This window comes from Manihot esculenta, chromosome 6 (genome assembly GCF_001659605.2).
Source record: "Manihot esculenta cultivar AM560-2 chromosome 6, M.esculenta_v8, whole genome shotgun sequence".
Lineage (NCBI taxonomy): Eukaryota > Viridiplantae > Streptophyta > Magnoliopsida > Malpighiales > Euphorbiaceae > Manihot > Manihot esculenta.
This window is the reverse complement of record NC_035166.2, coordinates 19,723,261-19,743,415: the sequence shown is the minus strand read 5'-3', so window position 1 is coordinate 19,743,415 and position 20,155 is coordinate 19,723,261. Positions and strand designations below refer to the sequence as shown.

General features: G+C 35.4%; 4 protein-coding genes across 4 annotated transcripts; 2 read left to right on the top strand and 2 right to left on the bottom strand.

Annotated features, from left to right (window-relative positions):
- The first annotated feature begins 4,017 nt into the window (after nucleotides 1-4,017).
- Nucleotides 4,018-6,256, top strand: LOC110618340 (protein DETOXIFICATION 14). The gene is made up of 7 exons (XM_021761507.2): nucleotides 4,018-4,260; nucleotides 4,335-4,879; nucleotides 4,981-5,067; nucleotides 5,150-5,206; nucleotides 5,409-5,647; nucleotides 5,751-5,956; nucleotides 6,033-6,256. The coding sequence occupies exons 1-7, from the start codon at nucleotides 4,018-4,020 to the stop codon at nucleotides 6,093-6,095; spliced, it is 1,440 nt and encodes a 479-aa protein (XP_021617199.1). The 3' UTR covers nucleotides 6,096-6,256.
- A 3,458-nt stretch (nucleotides 6,257-9,714) lies between these two features.
- LOC110617342 (ATP synthase subunit beta, mitochondrial) lies at nucleotides 9,715-13,883 on the top strand. Its single transcript, XM_021760071.2, has 9 exons — nucleotides 9,715-10,287; nucleotides 11,084-11,159; nucleotides 11,252-11,340; nucleotides 11,527-11,644; nucleotides 11,733-11,836; nucleotides 11,915-12,073; nucleotides 12,165-12,389; nucleotides 12,483-12,794; nucleotides 13,448-13,883. The coding sequence occupies exons 1-9, from the start codon at nucleotides 9,802-9,804 to the stop codon at nucleotides 13,559-13,561; spliced, it is 1,683 nt and encodes a 560-aa protein (XP_021615763.1). The 5' UTR covers nucleotides 9,715-9,801; the 3' UTR covers nucleotides 13,562-13,883.
- A 1,401-nt stretch (nucleotides 13,884-15,284) lies between these two features.
- On the bottom strand, nucleotides 15,285-18,277 carry LOC110617125 (rubber cis-polyprenyltransferase HRT2). Its single transcript, XM_021759734.2, has 2 exons — nucleotides 17,939-18,277; nucleotides 15,285-16,433 (listed from the first exon to the last, which is right to left on the bottom strand). Exon 2 carries the CDS (start codon nucleotides 16,396-16,398, stop codon nucleotides 15,382-15,384), a length of 1,017 nt encoding a protein of 338 aa, XP_021615426.1. The 5' UTR covers nucleotides 16,399-16,433; nucleotides 17,939-18,277; the 3' UTR covers nucleotides 15,285-15,381.
- Nucleotides 18,278-19,401: 1,124 nt separating this feature from the next.
- LOC110617888 lies at nucleotides 19,402-19,914 on the bottom strand. The gene has a single exon (XM_021760891.1). It carries the CDS (start codon nucleotides 19,912-19,914, stop codon nucleotides 19,402-19,404), a length of 513 nt encoding a protein of 170 aa, XP_021616583.1.
- Between the last annotated feature and the right edge of the window lie 241 nt (nucleotides 19,915-20,155).

The following is a 20,155-nucleotide window of genomic DNA, read 5'->3' as shown; positions in this document are numbered from 1 at the left end:
TTTGAACAATGTAGCTTGATTGTGTGTGATTGAAGTGTTGTAGATGGGGTATATGCATGTTTGAGGCCCCTAGGAACTTGTATGCATGATTTGGTTGAGATATATGCATGATTGGTGAGTTTGGAGGCGAAAATGCACAAAGGAGCCAAGTTTCTGCCCTTTGGCAGAAACCAGGTTCGGCAGCCGAAGGCACTTTCGGCCGCCGAACATGACTGGGGAGGCAGGCCTTTCGGCTGCCGAAGTTGCCCCCGAAAAGAGACTTTCGTCTCTGTCTGGGAAGTTCGGCCGCCGAAGGTGCCGCCGAACCTACCTGAGTTTCGTCTCTGTCCAGGACTTTCGGCCGCCGAAGGTGCCGCCGAAAGTGCCCTGTTCAGCCATTTCATGCATATCTCTTTGTGATATTTTCAGGATGTTTTAGGGGGTTTTCGGGGAATATTTTAGAGTTATGTTCAGGTATGTTTGGTCCCTCATTTGAGTCCACCTGTGTAGGTTCGGACCCGAGGAACCGAGGACCCCAGCAGTGAGTTCAGCTGCTTTGGTGTTGTCAGAGTCAGCCAGAGGTGAGTGGAACTAAACTCAATCTTTTAAATTAAATGTTTTATCATGTTTCATGCATCATGATTATGTAACAGGATGATTGCATTAGTATTCACGAATATGCCGCATTGCATTGATTATTATTGATGTGGGTGAATGTTGGATGACCCAATTAGTCCATGACAGGAAGACCAGGACCCCATTCTACGGCCTGGCACGGAAATGAAAGACCAGGACCCCATTCTACGGCCTGGCACGATTGTGGACTCTAAGACCAGGAGCCTAGAGGAGGCCCTGGGATAATGGTAAGTAATGTATGTATGACAGGAAGACCAGGACCCCATGCTACGGCCTGGCACTATGTTAGCTTGGACTAATTGGTGACAAGTTCACCCAACCTTTATGTGAACTGTTTGTGTTATGATGCATTTCATAGAGCATAGTGTTAATGTGTTTTAATAGCTCTACTCACTGGGCTTTTAGCTCACCCCTCTCCCTTTACCCCCAGGCTTGCAGGTACAGTATAGTGCGGGAGTCCGGATAGAGTAAAGAAGTCATGCTTATATAATAGCTAGTAATGGACATGATCAAATTGTAATGTAAAAGTACAGTATAGTTATGTAATGAGTTTTATGGATGTTAGTGTGTGCTTGACCATAGAATGTTGTATCCCTTTTTATTACATGATCTTAGAGATTTTTATGATGTTTATGTAAACCAACTCAACATATGTTATGTCACCCATTGAGGGCACAGATGAGATCCCACAGAGGGATCAAAGTTATGTTTATGTTTATGCTCAGGTTGAGTTTGGTTGATGAGTATGGAAAGAAAAGTTTTAATTTTTATGTATATTGTTGATCATGTATAGGATTAAGCAGGTTCACAGGATGCATGTTAGGCTTGCTACGGGTCCCGGCGGCCTTAAGTCGACCCGGATCCTAGCGCCGGTAGCGGTCCGATTTTCGGGTCGTTACATTGGATCTCCGAGTTTAGGTCGTCTCTCTCTCGATCTTCAAGAGGTAAGAGCCGATCTTAAGCTCATAGTATGTTTTAAGTAAGTTTTATGAAGTTTTATGGGGTAGAAATGCATGTTTAAGTTAGTTGAGCTATGTTAGGTTTTATGTGATTTGTGAGCAATGTGGCATGTTTGAGTATGTTTGAAGTGTTGTAGTTGGGGTATATGTTTGTTTGAGGCCCCTAGGAGCTTGTATGCATGTTTTGGTTGAGTGGTATGCATGATTTGAGCTTGGGAGGCGAAATGTGCATAGGAGAGCTGAGTTTCTGCCATTCGGGAGAAGCTCAGGTTCGGCCGCCGAAGGGACTTTCGGCCGCCGAACCCCCTTTGTGGAGGCAGCATTCGGCTGCCGAAGCTTGCCCCCGAAAGAGGACTTTCGAATCTGTCTGGGACTTTCGGCCGCCGAAGGTGCCGCCGAAAGTGCCTGACTTTCGGCTCTGGAGGGACTTTCGGCCGCCGAACCTGCCGCCGAAAGTGTCCTGTTCAGCCATTTCATGCATGTATTTCTATGATTATTTCATGATGTTTTAGGGGGTTTTTGGGGAGTATATTAGAGTTATGTTTATGTATGATTGGTCCCTCATTGGAGTCCACCTGTGTAGGTTCGGACCCGAGGAACCGAGGACCCCCGCAGTGAGCCAGCTGCTATAGAGTTTGTCAGAGCTAGCCAGAGGTGAGTGGAATAAACCTCAAGTTTAAATCAATGAAATATGAATTTTGAGCATGACCATGCATCATGAATGCCATGTGATATTTTAGGTTGTTTGCATTAGATTCCACGAATATGTTGCATTGCATACTTGATGATGTTGTGGATGGGCATTGAATGATCCTTTAGTCCTTGATATGTTATGATGAGGCATGTTATGGTATGGTTGCCGGTTGTACCCATTCTACGTCCCGGCCAGAGTAAGAGAAAGACCAGGTTGTACCCATTCTACGTCCCTGGCATATTGGAACGTTATGTTATGTTATAGTAAGAGGAAGTCTGGTTGTACCCATTCTACGTCCCGGCATTTTGGAATGTAGAGGACTAGAGGTGACAATACCATCCTTACGTGATATGTTTGTGATGTGTTGCATTTCATGTAAGTATGAAATTTTAAAATATGTTTTCTCTATTCTGCTCACTGGGCTTTGTAGCTCACCCCTCTCCCCTAACCCCAGATGTGCAGGTACAGGGTAGACCAGGAGGTTAGCCAGAGTTTTGAAGGATGTTTATGTAATAGTTAGGTTGTGGACATGACAATTGTACTATGATGTAATGTAAAAGATTATAGCATGTTATGTAATGAGATATATTGAGGTTATAGTTGTGCTTGACCCTATGGGTATTGTTGTCCCTTTTGATACATGATCTATAGATATGTTTATGATGTTCATGATGGTCCAAGCTCAATGTATGATGAGATACCCCATTGGAGCATTTGATGAGGGCTCCAGTGGTGGTTTATGTTTATGATTATGTAATATACAGGTCGAGCTTGGCTGATATATGAGAATGTTTACAGATTCTTTTGAGTTTGTTTGATCATGTATGGGATTTTCAGGTTTACAGGTTATATGTCAGGCTTGCTACGGGTCCCGGCGGCCTTACGCCGATCTGGATCCTAGCGCCGGTAGCGGTTCGGATTTCCGAGCTGTTACACCAGATGAATAGATTAGCTACCTGCAATGGACGATGGCGACAGTGAGTGAGAAGTTGATAGGAAATTGCACAAAGAGGGGAAAGAGAAGAGCGACGACTGTTAGTGAGAGAAGGAAAGATAACAAAAATGTAGAGAAGAATGGCATAATGGGATTGATCTTCACTTCCTCTGGCAACAATGATTTGAGTTGACAAGCCCTGCACAACACAAAGGGATAGAAGAGGAGAGTAGTGGTTGTTTTGAGTTATAGTATACAAAGGGATATTAAAATATATGATTACTTGAAAAGTAATAATTTAATTAAATGAAAAAATATACTTACATACTTAATTTAATAATAATAAGTGTATTTAAATAAATTTGAAAAAATTTAGTTTATATTCTCCTAACCTCTAATTTTTATTTAAAAACAATTAAATGAAAAAAATAAAATTTTAATATAATCTATTTTAATTAAAAGAGAAATATATTTATAAATATATTAATATAATAAATTATTAAATACGATTAGTTTAAAATTAATAATAAGAAGAAGAAATCATTTTCAAATTTTTTGTTAATAATTAATAATATACTTAGTTTTTAAATTAACTATTTAATAAAAATAATTCTAAATAACACTGTATGCAGCTATTTTTTTATTTAATTTATTCGAAGATTGAAAATAAATTCAAACGAGAAACCCACCACGTTTCCCGTGTGATGCGGACCAAGACATTATATATTTATTTTTTCGATACACCCAAGACCCAGTTCTAACATTGCTATAAAACTAAAGGTAACGGTTTCGGTGCAACGCGACAACATAACAAAATGGAGAAGCAAATTCTACTGGGAGAAGCTGGAGAAGAGAAACCTCAAAGGATATCATGGCGAGTTTTGACTCAGGAAGCCAAGAGGACCGCTTACATTGCTGGCCCTATGGTGGCTGTAAATTTATCACAATATTTCTTGCAGATTATTTCCATAATGATGGTTGGTCATCTCGGCCAACTCTCTCTTTCTAGCACCGCCATAGCTATCTCCTTCTGCGGCGTCACTGGATTCAGTCTCCTTGTAAGTTCTCTTCTCTTTTTTGTAATCACCTGGTTTTAGGAGAACTTTTTACAGAGATAATTAATGGGTGACAGTTTGGGATGTCAAGTGCACTGGAAACTCTATGTGGACAAGCTCATGGAGCCAAGCAATATCGACAATTTGGAGTTCAAATCTACACTGCTATATTTTCTCTCAATATTGTTTGTATCCCTCTCTCTGTCTTGTGGATTTACATGGGGAAAATCCTAGTTTTCATGGGCCAAGATACTCTAATCTCACAACAAGCTGCTAAATTTTCTTCCTGTCTTATTCCTGCACTCTTTGGCTACGCAAACCTTCAAGCTGTTGTTCGATATTTTCAGATGCAGAGCTTGATATTTCCCTTGATTATAAGCTCCTTGTTTGCTGTTTGTTTCCACGTAGTCGTCTGCTGGATTCTAGTGTTCAATTCTGGACTTGGTAACCTTGGTGCAGCATTTTCAATTGGTATTTCATATTGGGTTAATTGGATTTTACTTGCATTATACATGAGGTTCTCTTCCAGTTGTGAAAAAACTCGTGTCTCAGTTTCCATGGAGTTATTCCAAGGAGTTGGACAGTTTTTTCGCTTAGCTATCCCATCTGCTGGAATGATTTGGTAATAAATTTCTCTTCTGGTTTGATATAATTTACACCCAGAAAAAGAAAATGTGCAAGTATTTTCCTGTTTTCATAACATTATCATGTTGATGATTGTAGCCTGGAATGGTGGTCATTTGAGTTTCTTACAATGCTTTCTGGGATTTTACCGAATCCGAGGCTTGAAACTTCTGTTCTTTCTGTTTGGTATGTTATTTTTTTCTGCTACTAAGATTCATCCTCCTCCTTTCTCCTTTGAATATACTGAACTTATCATTTTTTTTAACAGTCTAGCAACCATCTCAACACTTTACACTGTACCAGATGGACTAGGTGCTGCAGCAAGGTTGGTTTGTTTTAAAATGTTTCCCTCTAGAAATTTTATAATAAAAGTTGTACATACAACAGTTATTGATTACAGTGGTCCCACGTGAGTCTCCATAATCTATGGTTACTATGTAACTGTTGTACATACAAATGTTGAATGTAATAATTTTGTGTACAAGACATACAAACTTTTACTATTGCTGCTCTGCAACATGTCACAGCACTAGAGTTTCAAATGAATTGGGAGCTGGGAATGCACGAGCGGCCTATGTAGCTGTCTGGTGCTCGATGTTTGTCGCAACCACACTGTCAATAATAGTAAGCTCAATCCTGTTTGCCAGCAGGCATGTCTTTGGTTACATTTTCAGCAACGAGAAAGAAGTCGTGGATTATGTCACGGACATGGCTCCTCTTGTATCCATATCTGTCATCTTGGAGAGCTTCCAAGTGACCCTTTCAGGTTAATTATAATAAATCTCCAGCAACGAGTAATACAGCTAATTGAATTCTTTAAAACCTGAACATTATATTGATTATCAGTTAATACTTGTGAAAAAATGCAGGCGTTGCTAGGGGATGTGGGTGGCAGAACTTGGGAGCTTATGTAAATCTAGTGGCATACTATATTTGTGGAATTCCAGTGGCAGCCGTGTTGGGATTTTGGTTAAAGTTCAGAGGAAAAGGCCTTTGGATTGGCATACAAGTTGGTTCCTTTCTGCAAAATGTTATGCTTGTGATCATAACATCCTGCACGAACTGGGAAGAACAGGTCTGATCTTGCCTATTGTAACCAATCTTTTTTGGTTATGTTCTGGTCTTTCATACGAATTCTGGTTGTGTTGCAGGCAAGAAAGGCAAGGGAGAGGGTCTTTGAGCGAAGATCGATATCTGAAGATGGATCAGAGTGAAGGAATAGTTCTAGCTAAGTGCATCAGGGAACATGCTTAAAAGCAAAAGAATTAGAATTTATTTTAAGAATTCGTTTAAAATAAATTCGTTTATCTTATAAAATTGATTTTTTATGTTAGAACCCTTTTCCAGAATGTGTGAATTTTTGGAATTTTTTTTACTATGCAAGAGAATTTCTTTTTGTGAAGTGAGCTCATGCTAGCTCCAGAGGATGAAACCAAAAATGAGGCAGGGGAACTGCAGGTAATAAGTTCCTGTCCAGGAAACTTGGAAAAAAAGAAATCAACTGAATTGGCGATTAACTGAAGAATTTAACTGCAAATTTGCAATAGTTTTTGCAAAGAAAGACGCAACGCAATGAAATAAAGTTAATATGGATTTGCCTTACATCTTATGTTATTAATATAAATAAAAATTACATCGTATGAAAAAAATTTTTAATTTTAAAAAATATAGTAAAAATACCAAATATTTTAAAAAATCTATTAGTTAATTATTTTATTAATTTTAACCATCAAATAAAAAAGTCTAAAAGAGAGATTAATTAATAAATTTTTTAAAAATTTAAAGAATTAATTAATAATTTTTTTAAAAATCATAAAAACTAAATAATAAAATCATTAATGATAAAATTTATGAAAAAATTAATTAATAGACTTTTTAAAAAAATATTAGAATGCGGTGATGTATTTTTCAAAATCTAAAAACTTACTAATAAATTTTTTATAAACTTACTAATAAATTTTTTATATCATAAAAATTAAATAATAATTTTTTTGAAGGGACTAAAAAAATAACAGCTCATATGAAAAATAATTTTTATTAATTAAGCTCATTTTTTTGGATAAAATATTATATATATATATATATATAATGGAGTACAGAAAATTAATTTGATATAAGTTTAATTAAATTTTTGTATTTTTATTAAACGAGTAAATAAATTCTAAGATAAATTTTTTACTAAGTTCATTTATTTTAATGTTTAAATAAGTTTCCATTTAATATAATAAATTTTTAATAATAAAAATATTTTTTAATAAAAAACTATTATTTAATTTTTATAATAAGAAAAACTTACTGATTAGACACTCAATTTTAAAAATATATTAAAACATTCTTAATATTTTAAAAAATTTACTACTTAATTTTTTTGTTAATTTTATCGCTAAGTATTTTATTATTTAGTTTTTATAATTTTGAAAAATTTATTAGTTGATTTTTTAAATTTTTAAAAAATTTATTAATTAATTTCAGTATTTTAAATTTTTTTTTATAATATTTAACAGTTAAAATTAATAAATAAATTAATTAGTAGATTTTATAAAATATCAAAAATATTTAATATATTTTTTAAAATTAAAAAATTAATTAAGAAATTTTTTTATATTATAAAAATTAAGTAATAATTAGGATGTAATAGAGAATCAAGAATCCCAACACTGTTATGTCCCAGCAAACTTAGAATTTGAATAAGTCAAACTAAGTAAATAAAAGAGTAAAATTAGGAGGTAACAGAGAAAGAGTCCATGACAAATATTGTTGAAAGGAGAAAGTCAAGGAAGCAGGGGAGTGCAACCGATATCGAGGCTTTTTTCAGATGTTTTCTTACTTTGAGTGATTTTACCGGGTGAGTTAGGGGAAAGTAATTTTCATGGAATGTACAGTTTTGGTCAGAGTTTAGCATAATTTTCCTCACCACTTGTAGCTGTCGACATTTATGGGTTTGTCATTTCTGTTGGATTTCATTTTGGTTTCGTTTCTAAATAGCCGATTTTATAAGCGTGAGGGTTCTTACTTCAATCTAGTAGTGATATTATTGTTGGGTTGTGAAAACTGATTTTTATTTACTTATAATTGTAAATATAATATTTAAATGGATTATTTATATTTTTATCTTTAAATTTTTATATAATTAACAAATCAATATTTATATTTATAAAATTAAATACTTAAATTTTTAAATTTTACGATTATTTAACTCAAAAATTCTTTTGTGTATATAATCAATAGTGAGTTATGGTTTTTTATCTTCAAATTATCATTTTTTTCAATCTTAATCTCAATGCACACATTATTAATTGATAAACCAACACCTCTAGATATTTTTTGCATTTGCTGAATTAAGCTATAGAATATTAAAATTTTTTTTATAAAATATGCCCGTTTCCCATTATCTTATAAGCAAACTTTCAATTACTTGTGTAATCTGAATATTAAAATTAAAAATTTTGGATTTTAAAAATTTTATTTTTTCTTCATGGAAAAATCTAAAATTTTAATAACTCATTAAAGAAAACTGAATTTATCACCAAACTGACTTAGAAATTATGGAACTCCTACATCTCATACATAATAAATCCATCAAAGGACTCCCTAAAATAAAACCTTTCTCTTTCAGCCGCAAACCGCAACTCATCGATTAACACTTTGACTTCCCAAACTTATGGATTAACAACTTTCACAAGACAAAACACCACACTTCAAATGGGTATTTAGTGAAATTAGTATAAAAATAAAAAATTTATGAAAATTATACATAGAAACTAAGGATTCAAATTGTAGATGGCAAAAATCAATAAACTATATTTCAAATATAGAATCTTCGCAATATCTTTTAAGTTATTAAATTCATGATTTATATACTGTAGCTACAGAATTAAAATAAAATTTACTCTCTTAATAACGTAAAAAAATGATTGAATCCTAAAAAATAATTAATTTGCTTACAATAAACAATGATTTTATTAGTGTACGGAGGTGCGATGTTAAATAAAATTTTTTAAAACAATCTCACTAAGATTTGCTGCAAAAGATAAAAATGAAAAAGGTGAGAGAATTTTTTGAAATATAAAATTTTTAATTTTAACCTTTAGTAATTTTTTTTGACAAATACAAAAAAAATAAAAAGTGATGAATATTTTTATCATTTTACATTAAACTAATGAAAAATTAAATAAGATATGATAACTTTGAGTTGAATAAAATTAAAATTTATGCATATAAATATTTAATTTTAAAAAAATAAAAATAAAATTATTAATTATATTAAAATTCAGAAATTAAAATATAGTTTATTTTATTTAAATTATATTTACAACTACCCTTATAACTTATTTTTTATTTTTATAGAAATAGAAATGTGAAAATTATATTTATATATATATTAGCCGTCTAGTATTTAATTACAAAAAATTTTTCAAACTATTTTTTTTTAATTAAAAAAATCTTAAACTAAATCTTCTTATGCGCCTAGTATTTCTCAACCTGACTAATTCAAATATCAAAATCATGAAAAAAAGGCCAAACTAATTCAAATCATGAGAAAAGGGCACTTCGGAGTCCTGGTCTTGAGCGGGTGTTCGTTTCCAAATTAAGCGGAAGATCTAACCAAGGATATATTAGTCTTTCCATGCCTCACCTGCATGGAAACGACACCGTTGGACCTGCTGCAATTCCGATGGAGCCAGGTGTCTGCATTGGAAGCACCAACTCCCAATGCATATCATTCAAAACGGCGTCATATACCGTCTCCGCAAAGAAAAAGAAAAACCAAAATTCCAATTTTAGCCACAGTTAAAAAAGAAAGGCAGCAAATCAGAGGAGCCATCTGAGCTTTGCGTACAACATAAGTGAGTGTGTGTGTGACATCAGTCTCAAACCCTAACATTGCTTTTACTCTCTCTCTTTCTGAAGCCCTAACCAATGGCTTCACGCAGGCTTTTGTCCTCTCTTCTCCGGTCATCCACTCGTCGATCCGTCTCCAAATCTCCCTTGTCGAACTCCAATCCCAAGCTTTCTTCCCCATCTCCATGTTCCACGCGCCGGGCTTCTCCTTACGGTTACCTACTCACACGCGCGGCTGAGTACGCGACTTCCGCCGCCGCCGCTGCTGCCTCTCCTCCATCCAAACCCGAGGGAGCCAAGGGTGGTGGAAAGATCACCGATGAGTTCACCGGAAAGGGTGCGGTCGGCCAGGTCTGTCAGGTGATTGGTGCCGTTGTAGATGTGAGGTTCGATGAGGGGCTGCCTCCGATTCTGACGGCTTTGGAGGTGATGGACCACTCGATCCGGCTGGTGCTTGAGGTAGCTCAGCACTTGGGTGAGAGTATGGTTAGGACCATTGCTATGGATGGGACAGAAGGTTTGGTCAGAGGCCAGCGAGTCCTCAATACTGGATCACCTATCACAGTGTGTACCTCTCATTTGTTTAAATTATATATGTTTTATACTTAGTTGGACGTGTTGATCTGATTATATTTGATGAGATATTTCTGATTTTTTTAATGCTGTTCGGTCTTTTGAATTTTGTGATCTGTCTTGTGCTTTTAGATCTTATTACTCATTTCCGGAGAAATATGGAGTCGCAAAAAATTTGCTGGAAGTTTATAACTTTTAAAAGATGGGGAGCCGCTGTCAGCAGTTTGGCGGTGCTATTGATTATTTTTGCCTTTTTAATAAAACACCTCTTTTGCCTGAATCACAGTAAAGATAGCTTTCTACCTCATAACGTGTCCCGTTTGGAATCGACATAAACGTTGTGTCCATATCATCAATAATGGCTTTGTTTGCCCTATACTTTAAGTGAACCTAAAATATGTGATTATACTGCTATGACATGATGTGTGTTATGCTGTTATTATGTTATTGGCTAGGGCTACCTTTTCTCTCAATCAATTTTTTATTTGGGAGATGGGCGGTCTTTATGCTGATTGATTTTGAAAAGGCATTTGTATATTGTCTGTGTTTGTTATGTAGATATGTTTGTGTTTTAGATGATATGCCGAGGATGTTGTTTCCTCTGTGGTGATTGACTTTGTTTTCTTCATGGGTTAAAGGTTGCCTATGAGTAGCATTCAGTTATGGTGTTTGGCATTGTGTAAAATGTTCTTTTGGCTTTGAGATTACTGCGTTATGTCTGTTTCTATGCTTTTTCCTTGTTAATGCTGATCTTTGAAGCTGATTTCTTTATTTGAATATGCTTAAGGTGCCTGTGGGTAGGGCCACCCTTGGTCGTATCATCAATGTTATTGGAGAGCCTATTGACGAGAGGGGTGATATTAGTAAGGAATCCAAAACCTTCTGTTATTTGTACAACTTATTGTGTGGTATTTTGATGTAAAATTTATAAATGTTGTATTTTGATGTTCCATAGAGACCAGCCACTTCTTGCCCATTCACAGAGAAGCTCCAGCTTTTGTTGACCAAGCCACAGAGCAACAGATACTTGTAACTGGTATCAAGGTATTATCCTTTTTTCTAGTTTCCTTTTTTGATGGAATAGCATTTGATTGCTGCTTGTTCTTTTTTGTTTTCCATCCCTGGAATAAGGATACATGTTATCTACAGAATAATCTAGTTATGAATATCTCAAATTTAATATGTGGATGGAAATTGACTATAATTCGTTTTTCTCTGTATTATCTTCAGGTTGTTGATCTTCTTGCACCGTACCAAAGGGGAGGGAAGATTGGGCTGTTTGGCGGTGCTGGTGTAGGAAAAACGGTGCTCATTATGGAACTTATCAACAATGTTGCAAAAGCTCATGGTTAAGAATAATCTACATTTTCTATAACTATTGTGTCATTTGCCTTATGTTCTGCTTTGGTTGAATTTTACTTCGTTTTTGTGATCAGGTGGTTTTTCAGTGTTTGCTGGTGTTGGAGAGCGCACCCGTGAGGGTAATGACCTATACAGGGAAATGATTGAGAGTGGTGTCATTAAGCTAGGGGATAAGCAGGTCAATACAATTCATATTTGAAATAATGTCTCCATATCAAATTGTCATATAACTTTTTATTTTCTTTGGTGATAATAGGCTGACAGCAAATGTGCACTTGTCTATGGTCAAATGAATGAGCCCCCTGGTGCTCGTGCCCGTGTTGGTCTAACTGGACTAACTGTGGCAGAACACTTCCGTGATGCTGAAGGGCAAGATGTGCTTCTGTTCATTGATAATATTTTCCGCTTCACCCAGGTTATTTTTGTGGCAATAGATTTTTGCTTTAACCATTTTCCAGCATTCTAATTGCTGATGTTGGAAACCTTTTTGTTTTACCAACCTATAGGCCAACTCAGAGGTGTCTGCTTTGCTTGGTCGAATCCCATCTGCTGTGGGTTACCAACCAACTTTGGCTACTGATCTTGGAGGCCTCCAAGAGCGTATTACAACTACCAAGAAAGGTTCTATCACTTCTGTCCAAGCTATATATGTGCCTGCTGATGACTTGACTGATCCAGCACCTGCAACTACCTTTGCCCACTTGGATGCCACAACTGTGTTGTCGCGACAGGTATGCTTATGTTGATATCTAGAGCAGAAGGCTTAGCATCCATGTTACTTTTATCTTCTTTGAATTTCATCTTTGTGCTTTTGCTTGGAGCAGATTTCTGAGCTGGGTATTTATCCCGCTGTTGATCCCCTTGATTCTACATCCCGTATGCTTTCTCCCCATATTTTGGGTGAGGAACACTACAATACTGCTCGTGGAGTTCAAAAGGTCCTTCAGAACTACAAGAATCTGCAAGATATCATTGCCATTTTGGGAATGGATGAGCTTAGTGAAGATGACAAGTTGACCGTTGCCCGTGCTCGTAAAATCCAGAGGTTCTTGAGCCAGCCTTTCCATGTTGCAGAAGTCTTCACGGGTGCCCCTGGCAAGTATGTTGAGTTAAAAGAAAGCATAACCAGCTTCCAGGTATCTCTCTATCCCTTTCTCTCCCCCCTTTCAGGCACACAAAAGCTCAAGCCTTATCAATGCATGTTGTTTGTTTTCATGCGGATATTTTGTAACAATTTGCTTTGTAGCACCTGTGGTTTTGAAAACATCTCTTTGGGCTCCAATTATAATACCCTTTTACTAGATAACTATCAAGGACTTCTGGAAATCACTTATGGGGATGAACACAGGCGTGAACCTGTGTGTGGAGAGCTTTTCCCCCCTGTTTTAGCAACTTCTATCTGTTTCTGGTTTCCTGATAGATCATGGTTTTAGAGTTGGTTGTGTTAACCCCTACGATGGTAGTGTTTGTGATCATTCAATGTTATGACTTATGAGCCAAACTATGAAAATGCACATAAAACATGTATTCCTGTAATGTTGGATTATAATTCGAAGGTTGGTTTGATGTCATGTTGCTGGAGTAGTTCTGGTTGATGTTATCCCTTTTCCGTTAAAATAGAGCTTGGATAAGTCATTGTGGTTGAACCTCTTAATTGCTATTTGTTATAGATGGTGGCTTTTTGTTCGCTGCGTTATGGATATGACAATTATATTTGATATCTCGTTTTATGGCGTCGAGGTTGTCATGATTTTAATTTAGTTAATGACTGTGGGTTTGGTATTGGCAGGGGGTATTGGATGGAAAATACGATGACCTTCCTGAACAGTCATTTTACATGGTTGGAGGCATCGAGGAGGTCATTGCCAAGGCCGAAAAGATTGCAAAGGAGTCGGCTTCCTAGGCAAAAAAAAAAAAAGGATCCTTTCCCTTGTCCTGAAAATTGCAAAAGGAAAATGAAAAATAATCAAGGTGATGCTGGTGATGCCGGTAACAGGATATTGATTTTTTGAGATTCAACGTGTCGGACTATGAATTTCTGTTTTTAATGTTTATTTCAGAGTGTGGAAGAGGAATAGAACTCGGGGAACTGTCCTGCCAAAGCCTTTTTTTTTTTAATAAGGAAAAATGAAAAGAAAAGAAAAGAAAAGAAAAGGCGGACAATGTATATTTTTTCCTTTTTAACTGGAGAACATTAAATGTGAGCATTATCACTTTGACATCCACCATTTTTTTATTGGCTGGGTCCATTTTACACCCTTAATTATTTGGGATTGGTTCATTGAATGTTTAAATTAAAATCAAACGTATTAAAGCTATAAATTTATTAAATTATAGTCTTCTCAAATAAAATGGGAAATAATTTTATTTATTATTAATTATATTCTTAAACAATTTAAATTACAGAAACTGAAAGAACAATTGGTTATCAGTAAGAATAATATCAATGGTTAGTACCAAACTACGAAATGTAAGTATGAAATTACCTGTTTTCTATGCATAATTATCTCTTTTTTATAAAAATTAAATTTAATTAATTTTTTAAAATAATTAGAATTTAATTTTTATTTTTATGAATTTGTATGTTAAAAAGTACTAAAATGTTTACGATCGTATAATAATTTATTTATTTTTGAAATAAAGAAAGACATGTATGTTTCGGGGGATTGTTTTTTTTATATGTTTTTCGATGATAATATGCTATTGCCTATTGGAAGAGTATTAAAATGATGTATGAAAATTAAGTATTTCCAAGAGAAGAAAGTCGCAGAGAGTGAGAGGAGCATAGAAAATCAGTTTGTTTTCACCGGTGGGCAGAGGCTTTCGCTTCTAAATCTTTTTTTTAGGCAATATATAATTTATTTTATTTTAGAGAGGCTCGTTCCATTTTGTTTTGGATTTTATTTTTTTAATTCTTGTTTTGCTCTGTTTTGGTTAGTGTCCGACATTAAGGGGTTGCGGATTTCGCATCTTCTCTCTGGCTGCTGATTTTACTTCTACTTCAAGGAAGAGCTCTTTGTTGATGTTGATACGTCGTGATCACGCCGATGTTTCTGGCGACCACCGCTCTCATGAGATTTGTCACATCGCCTACCTTCATGTGGTGCTGCGCGGTCCAAACTTTGTTTATTTTGACTTTATCTGGTGGTGGCTCCGGTTTGAGTTGAGATTTGTTTGGTGCGTACTATATTTTGGATCATACTTTGTTAGATTTATCTCATATGAATCTGTTTGTGCATGTTGATTTTCTGCGTCAGCCATCTCTTCTTCCAGCTATCTTCAATGTCGGTGGTCTTCGACAGTAATTCGATGCTCCTCAGCAATTTTAGATGGTGCTGGAGTTGGAAAGAACGGTGTGTGGGCTGAGTTTGGATTCAGGCTAGACTCTGCTTGTTGAATTTTATGTTGGATTTCTTCTAAATTTGTATATGCTTCTTGGCCCAATAAACCTTTAAATACAAATTAACTTTTGTATGTTAAAAAAAAATCGAAATTATTAGTATTTTAAAATAAATAACCAAAAACACATGCAAAAATTTGGTTTTTTCTGTCAATATCTTTTTAAATTATTGTTCAACTGAAAGTACAATCATAAATATGAAGAAAAAGATTAATCATCAATCATAATTCTTAAATTATTGATATTTTATTTAGTTTTCCGTTGCATGACATGCTTAAACAGCCAAAATAAGAGTGGAGAAGTGGGAAAAAAAAAGGAATGGGTTACAGATATTTCTTTTTTTCCTCCAAATAAGAATGAGTACGTTGGAAGTTTATTACCGCCCAAGCCAGGTGTCGAAGACCGATCTCTGGCCATAGTGCAGCCGGAGAATACAATAGGCAAGTACTCGTCTGCCAAAGTAGGAAGTTGCTCAGACGATTCTCCCCCGAAGTTCGAATCAAGATATCAGGTTCAGGAGCCGCTAAGTACATTTGTTTCTCAATGTCCATCTTCTTTATGCATGGAGGTGACGGCATTTTCTCAATTCCTCCCACTGAAATCACACCATTCTCAGTTCTGAAGGAATTCACAATTACGCCATTTGATTTGCCAGTCACCTCAGCTCCCTTAGTCACAGCATTGTTCGTTGCATATTCTTGAACACCAAGTGTAATGCCATTGTCTATCTCCTTACCACATTCCCCTCCTTCAATTCCATTGCATGCTTTGTGGGTTTTAGATGAATCAATTTTGTTCGATTTATCTTTACAAGATTCTTGAACAGAATGCACAATCTCATCAGTTGAAGTATAGGCTACGCAAATGAAAAGCACACACCTGGTATTCTTGGCAGTAGCCTTCATAGCTTTTTCTGCTGCAACCCTGACTGGCTCACTTAAAAGCTTCAAGTTACCCACGAAACGTACTCCAATGCCATATGCATCGATCAGACTTTCTTCCTTGAGGATCCCCTCAGTCTTCTCCAGTACCAGATCCATTACTTTCTGAACTTCGTCTGGTCGCCTCCTAAAGTTATCAATGCTAAAGGCAAAAATAGTCACATACTTAACTCCCAACTCATAGCAGTACTTAAGCGTGGACAGAAGAGATGAAAATCCAGCTCTGTAGCCAGCTCCTGCATCCAGATTCTCCTTCTTAGCAAACCTGCGGTTTCCATCCAATATGAAGGCAAGATGGCTGGGGATGGGACCTTTGGATATAATGCGAAATATGCATTTTCTCATAGAACTTCCCAAAATTGCAAGCAGACTCGGCCTGTTAGCAACATATATGTCCATTTCACTTTCAACCCAAATCGCAAATGCAAACCAACCTGCTCAAGAGGAAAGAGGGATCTCAGTTGGAATCACTATAAAGCTGATTGTTTTCGAATTAGTAGAGAAATTAATAAAAAGAGATGGTTATCTCGTTCTATGTTAATGATCCACGTGATTACTCACTGTACACAGTAATATGTGGATTGCTAAAATAGCAGGCACCCAAATAGAAACGGAGAATAGCATTTTCTCTCTTCTCTCTCGTTTTCTTTCGTTCTCTGGCCACAGGCTTTCAACCTACCGCGCCGTTAATTTTCCGCTACCCTCCAGTTAGGAGTACCTTTCCCCTACCCGGCTGTGGTTCTGCCCTGCTCACTGCTAGTGGGTGTTGATGGTCCTTTTAGTTTGGCCGCTTGTTTTCTTTTCTCTTTTTTTTCGTTGTTTTGTATTGTTGTTTCTCTATGAAGTTCTGAAGCTCCCTAGATATGTGTTTCAGAGGTTGAGCTATGGTGTTGGATGGTTATGGTGGCTTATGGAGCTGAGGTCTAAATGTGCGAGTGTCACTATAGAGCACATTCCCCTCTCTTACCGGTTTTATCTGTTACGGGGTTGTTTTTCTCTGATCCAGGCGATGGTGTTTCTGTCTTGATTGAGAAGCTTCTATCTTCTGCCTCCCAGGACGTTTTCTTGGTTGCATGCGTTTGGCTGGTCACTTGCTCCGTTCCTGTGTGATTTTGGAGGACTTTAGTGCACCTATTTTCTTTTCTCCCGATCCTCAATATGTTAACATAGTCTTTGAGGCTGCTGTAACTAGAGTTCTCTTTCCATTTGCGCTAGACGACATTGTCGACCAAATTTCTCTAGAACGGGAATCCTCGAGCTTTGTTTTATTTGAGTTTTCTTGATACTAGGTTTTAGAGTTTCTATTTGATATTGGGCATCTGATTGAACTGATTTTTTTTTTCCTTGGTCGTAAATTTGGAGGCCTAATTTGATTGTATGGGCTTGTACCTGATACAATTTTGGACTTGTTTTTTGAAAAAAATCGACAAACATTAAACAAATAGAGCAGGCCACCGATCCATCATCTTGATTAGGTATGCTAGAATAATTCTAAGGGCTACACACACACCGTCTGAATCTGGAAATTAAAGAACACAACTGCATATTTTGTAAAAATAAAAGATTTGAAGTTCTGCGTCTACATTAATACAGATAAAAAATCCAGAAAAACAAAAAGTTGGGCATCCGCCCAAACAAACCTTGGACGGTTACTCCTTTACTCCCCGATCCCTAATAAAAAGCTTGGCATTTCATTTTCTATTTAGGCAAAGAGTTTGTTGGTTTATACTCTAATCTCTAGCTAAGGTTAATGATGAAGCTAAGATTGACTCAGAATCTGATGCTTACTTTTGATAAATGATTTCACCGGTTAAAATTTCCGACTTAAATAAAAGAATTTATCACAATTCAAATTCCAAATTTTGCATTACAGATGAAACCAACAAGTGCAAAGCCTCAAATTGAAACCAAAACCACAGCTCAGGGGGAAAAAAAAAACCTCTACGAAATGAAAGCAGCTCAAATGCAGGAGCGAGAGAGAGAGAAATTGATATAGATTTGACGATCTCCTCTTCTCAAGCTAAGGAATTAGCCGATTCGGTAGGCGGCGTCTGTGCTTCTTCTCAGAATGGAAATGCAGGTTCTAGTTAATTAAAGCGTGCGAGACAAGAAAGGAAAATGTAAAGAAACAGCAAGAAGGGTGGGAAATTGAAGCAATTCGAAGACGGAAGGAAGCAAAATTTATAAATGAAAGAAATTTATGGCTCCACTTCCACGTGGCTTTGTTTCATAGGTTACAAGTGAATAATTTTGTCTTTACATCATAAAGAAACTTATCAGTTCCTCCGGCCATTATATATCGTAAAAAGTTATAAAATCTCATTTATTGAGTTTTTTTAAATTAAATAGATTAAATAATAAAATATTTAAGAATAAAATTTTTAAAACATATTTAATGTATTTTTTAAATTGATTAATAAATTTTCATAATGTAAAAATTAAATAGTATTTTTGGCAGGTTAACAAGATATAGGACTCTTTAATCTTTCTGGTAGTAGTAATAAATGATAATAATAAAATAACAGTAATAACAAATTTGATTGAGTTTAAATTAAAATAAGTTATCACACAAATAGTGGGGGTTCAGAATTCATACATTAGGAATGAAGGTCACGTGAATGCCCACACGTAATGTTCCTCCTCCAATTCTGTTCTTAACTGCTGGAAAAGAGCGAGAAAGCACACCAGCTTGTACAGTGTATATATATATATATGGAAAATTTTTAGGTTAACCATGTGCATCATGTATCTAATATATATTTATCTAATATATATTAAAGTCAAAGTATTTAATAAATTTTTAATTATTTTTATTTTTAAAAATCAATACTTTCATTTTTAAATTTAATTCTCTTAAAATTTAAAATTTAATCATAAAATTTTTTTGTTACATATATAATTTTAATTATACATAAATATCAATATAATTATATTAAAATTTATTTCTATGAATGATTAAATTTATCTGCATGCTCTACGCGATATTTTATATATTTTTCACATTTTATTATTTTAATTTTTTAAAAAAAGATTGATTGTATTACCGAAGAGGAGGTGGACTAATCTCCCACGCTCCAAAACATGATTCAAAATGTGCACCTACAACTAGAACATAAGTCGCCACATTCACAGATTTATACACAAAAACTCATGAAATTGATTCAATCTCATAAATGAGTGAGTTACAATCTTGAATTATGAGAACAAAAAAGGATGAATATGCTAAAGATCGTCCACCAAATGCTTGTATCACAACTTTAGCATCAGATTTAACAACAACATTAGACCATTACTTCTCTTTAATCCAACATAAAATCTCCCTCATAGTTACTGCCTCAGCAACTTTTGGTAAAAAAACCCAAAAATCTTCAAGCTTTTGCTGCCACAAACCTGCCATCCTCCTTACGCACCACCGCAGCGATTCCTAAATATATATCTCGTACTTGAACCAATAGAAGCATTAACATTAACCTTTAGAAACCCAGTAGGTGGAGATTGCCACGAGTGGACATTATTACTATTACTAGCTACTATTGCAGAAACATTAGCTCTAATCCACTCATCTAAGAACCTAGTAACCATAGAAACCGCCTGCAAAGAATTGCGGTGAACGTTTTTCCAAACTAATAGATTTCGAGACACCCACAACGCCCATAAAGTCATCACAATAGTAGTTGCTTTCTTGTTATCACTTTGAGGAAAATATAACCACACACTTCTGGCAAACTGACACTGCACAAAAACGTGCAACGTGGTCTCGACTTCAGATAGGTAGAAAGAACTGTAATCATCCAACAACACTCTACGCCCACGGAGAGAAGATCGACATGGAAGAACATCAGATAGAGCTCGCCAAACTATATGTTTAACTTTCGGTGGAACTTTCAATTGCCGCAACCTCTTCCAGATAGCCATAGATGAACCATAATATTGCATTTTATGGTTAAAATATGTCTAAATTTAACAACTACATCTATAAAGTGATTAACATATCAGAAAACATGGCAAAAGAAAATATATTGAAAATGAATTTATAGTTTTTTATAATTAATTCACATTGTAATTATTTTATTATTTTTATCTAATAAAATTTAGAATTAAAGTTTGTTTTGATACATATTAAATATTAATAAATTATTTTTTTTAAAAAAAAGCC

Bases quoted from the DNA above. Each gene is read 5' to 3' on its own strand.
- LOC110618340 (XM_021761507.2), top strand. From the start codon at position 4,018: ATGGAGAAGCAAATTCTACTGGGAGAAGCTGGAGAAGAGAAACCTCAA. The intron at 5,068-5,149 runs GTATGTTATTTT...TTTTTTTAACAG, and splicing joins ACTTCTGTTCTTTCTGTTTG to TCTAGCAACCATCTCAACAC. The intron at 5,648-5,750 runs GTTAATTATAAT...GAAAAAATGCAG, and splicing joins CTTCCAAGTGACCCTTTCAG to GCGTTGCTAGGGGATGTGGG.
- LOC110617342 (XM_021760071.2), top strand. From the start codon at position 9,802: ATGGCTTCACGCAGGCTTTTGTCCTCTCTTCTCCGGTCATCCACTCGT. The intron at 12,390-12,482 runs GTATGCTTATGT...TGCTTGGAGCAG, and splicing joins CAACTGTGTTGTCGCGACAG to ATTTCTGAGCTGGGTATTTA. The intron at 12,795-13,447 runs GTATCTCTCTAT...TGGTATTGGCAG, and splicing joins AAAGCATAACCAGCTTCCAG to GGGGTATTGGATGGAAAATA.
- LOC110617125 (XM_021759734.2), bottom strand. From the start codon at position 16,398: ATGGACATATATGTTGCTAACAGGCCGAGTCTGCTTGCAATTTTGGGA.
- LOC110617888 (XM_021760891.1), bottom strand. From the start codon at position 19,914: ATGGCTATCTGGAAGAGGTTGCGGCAATTGAAAGTTCCACCGAAAGTT.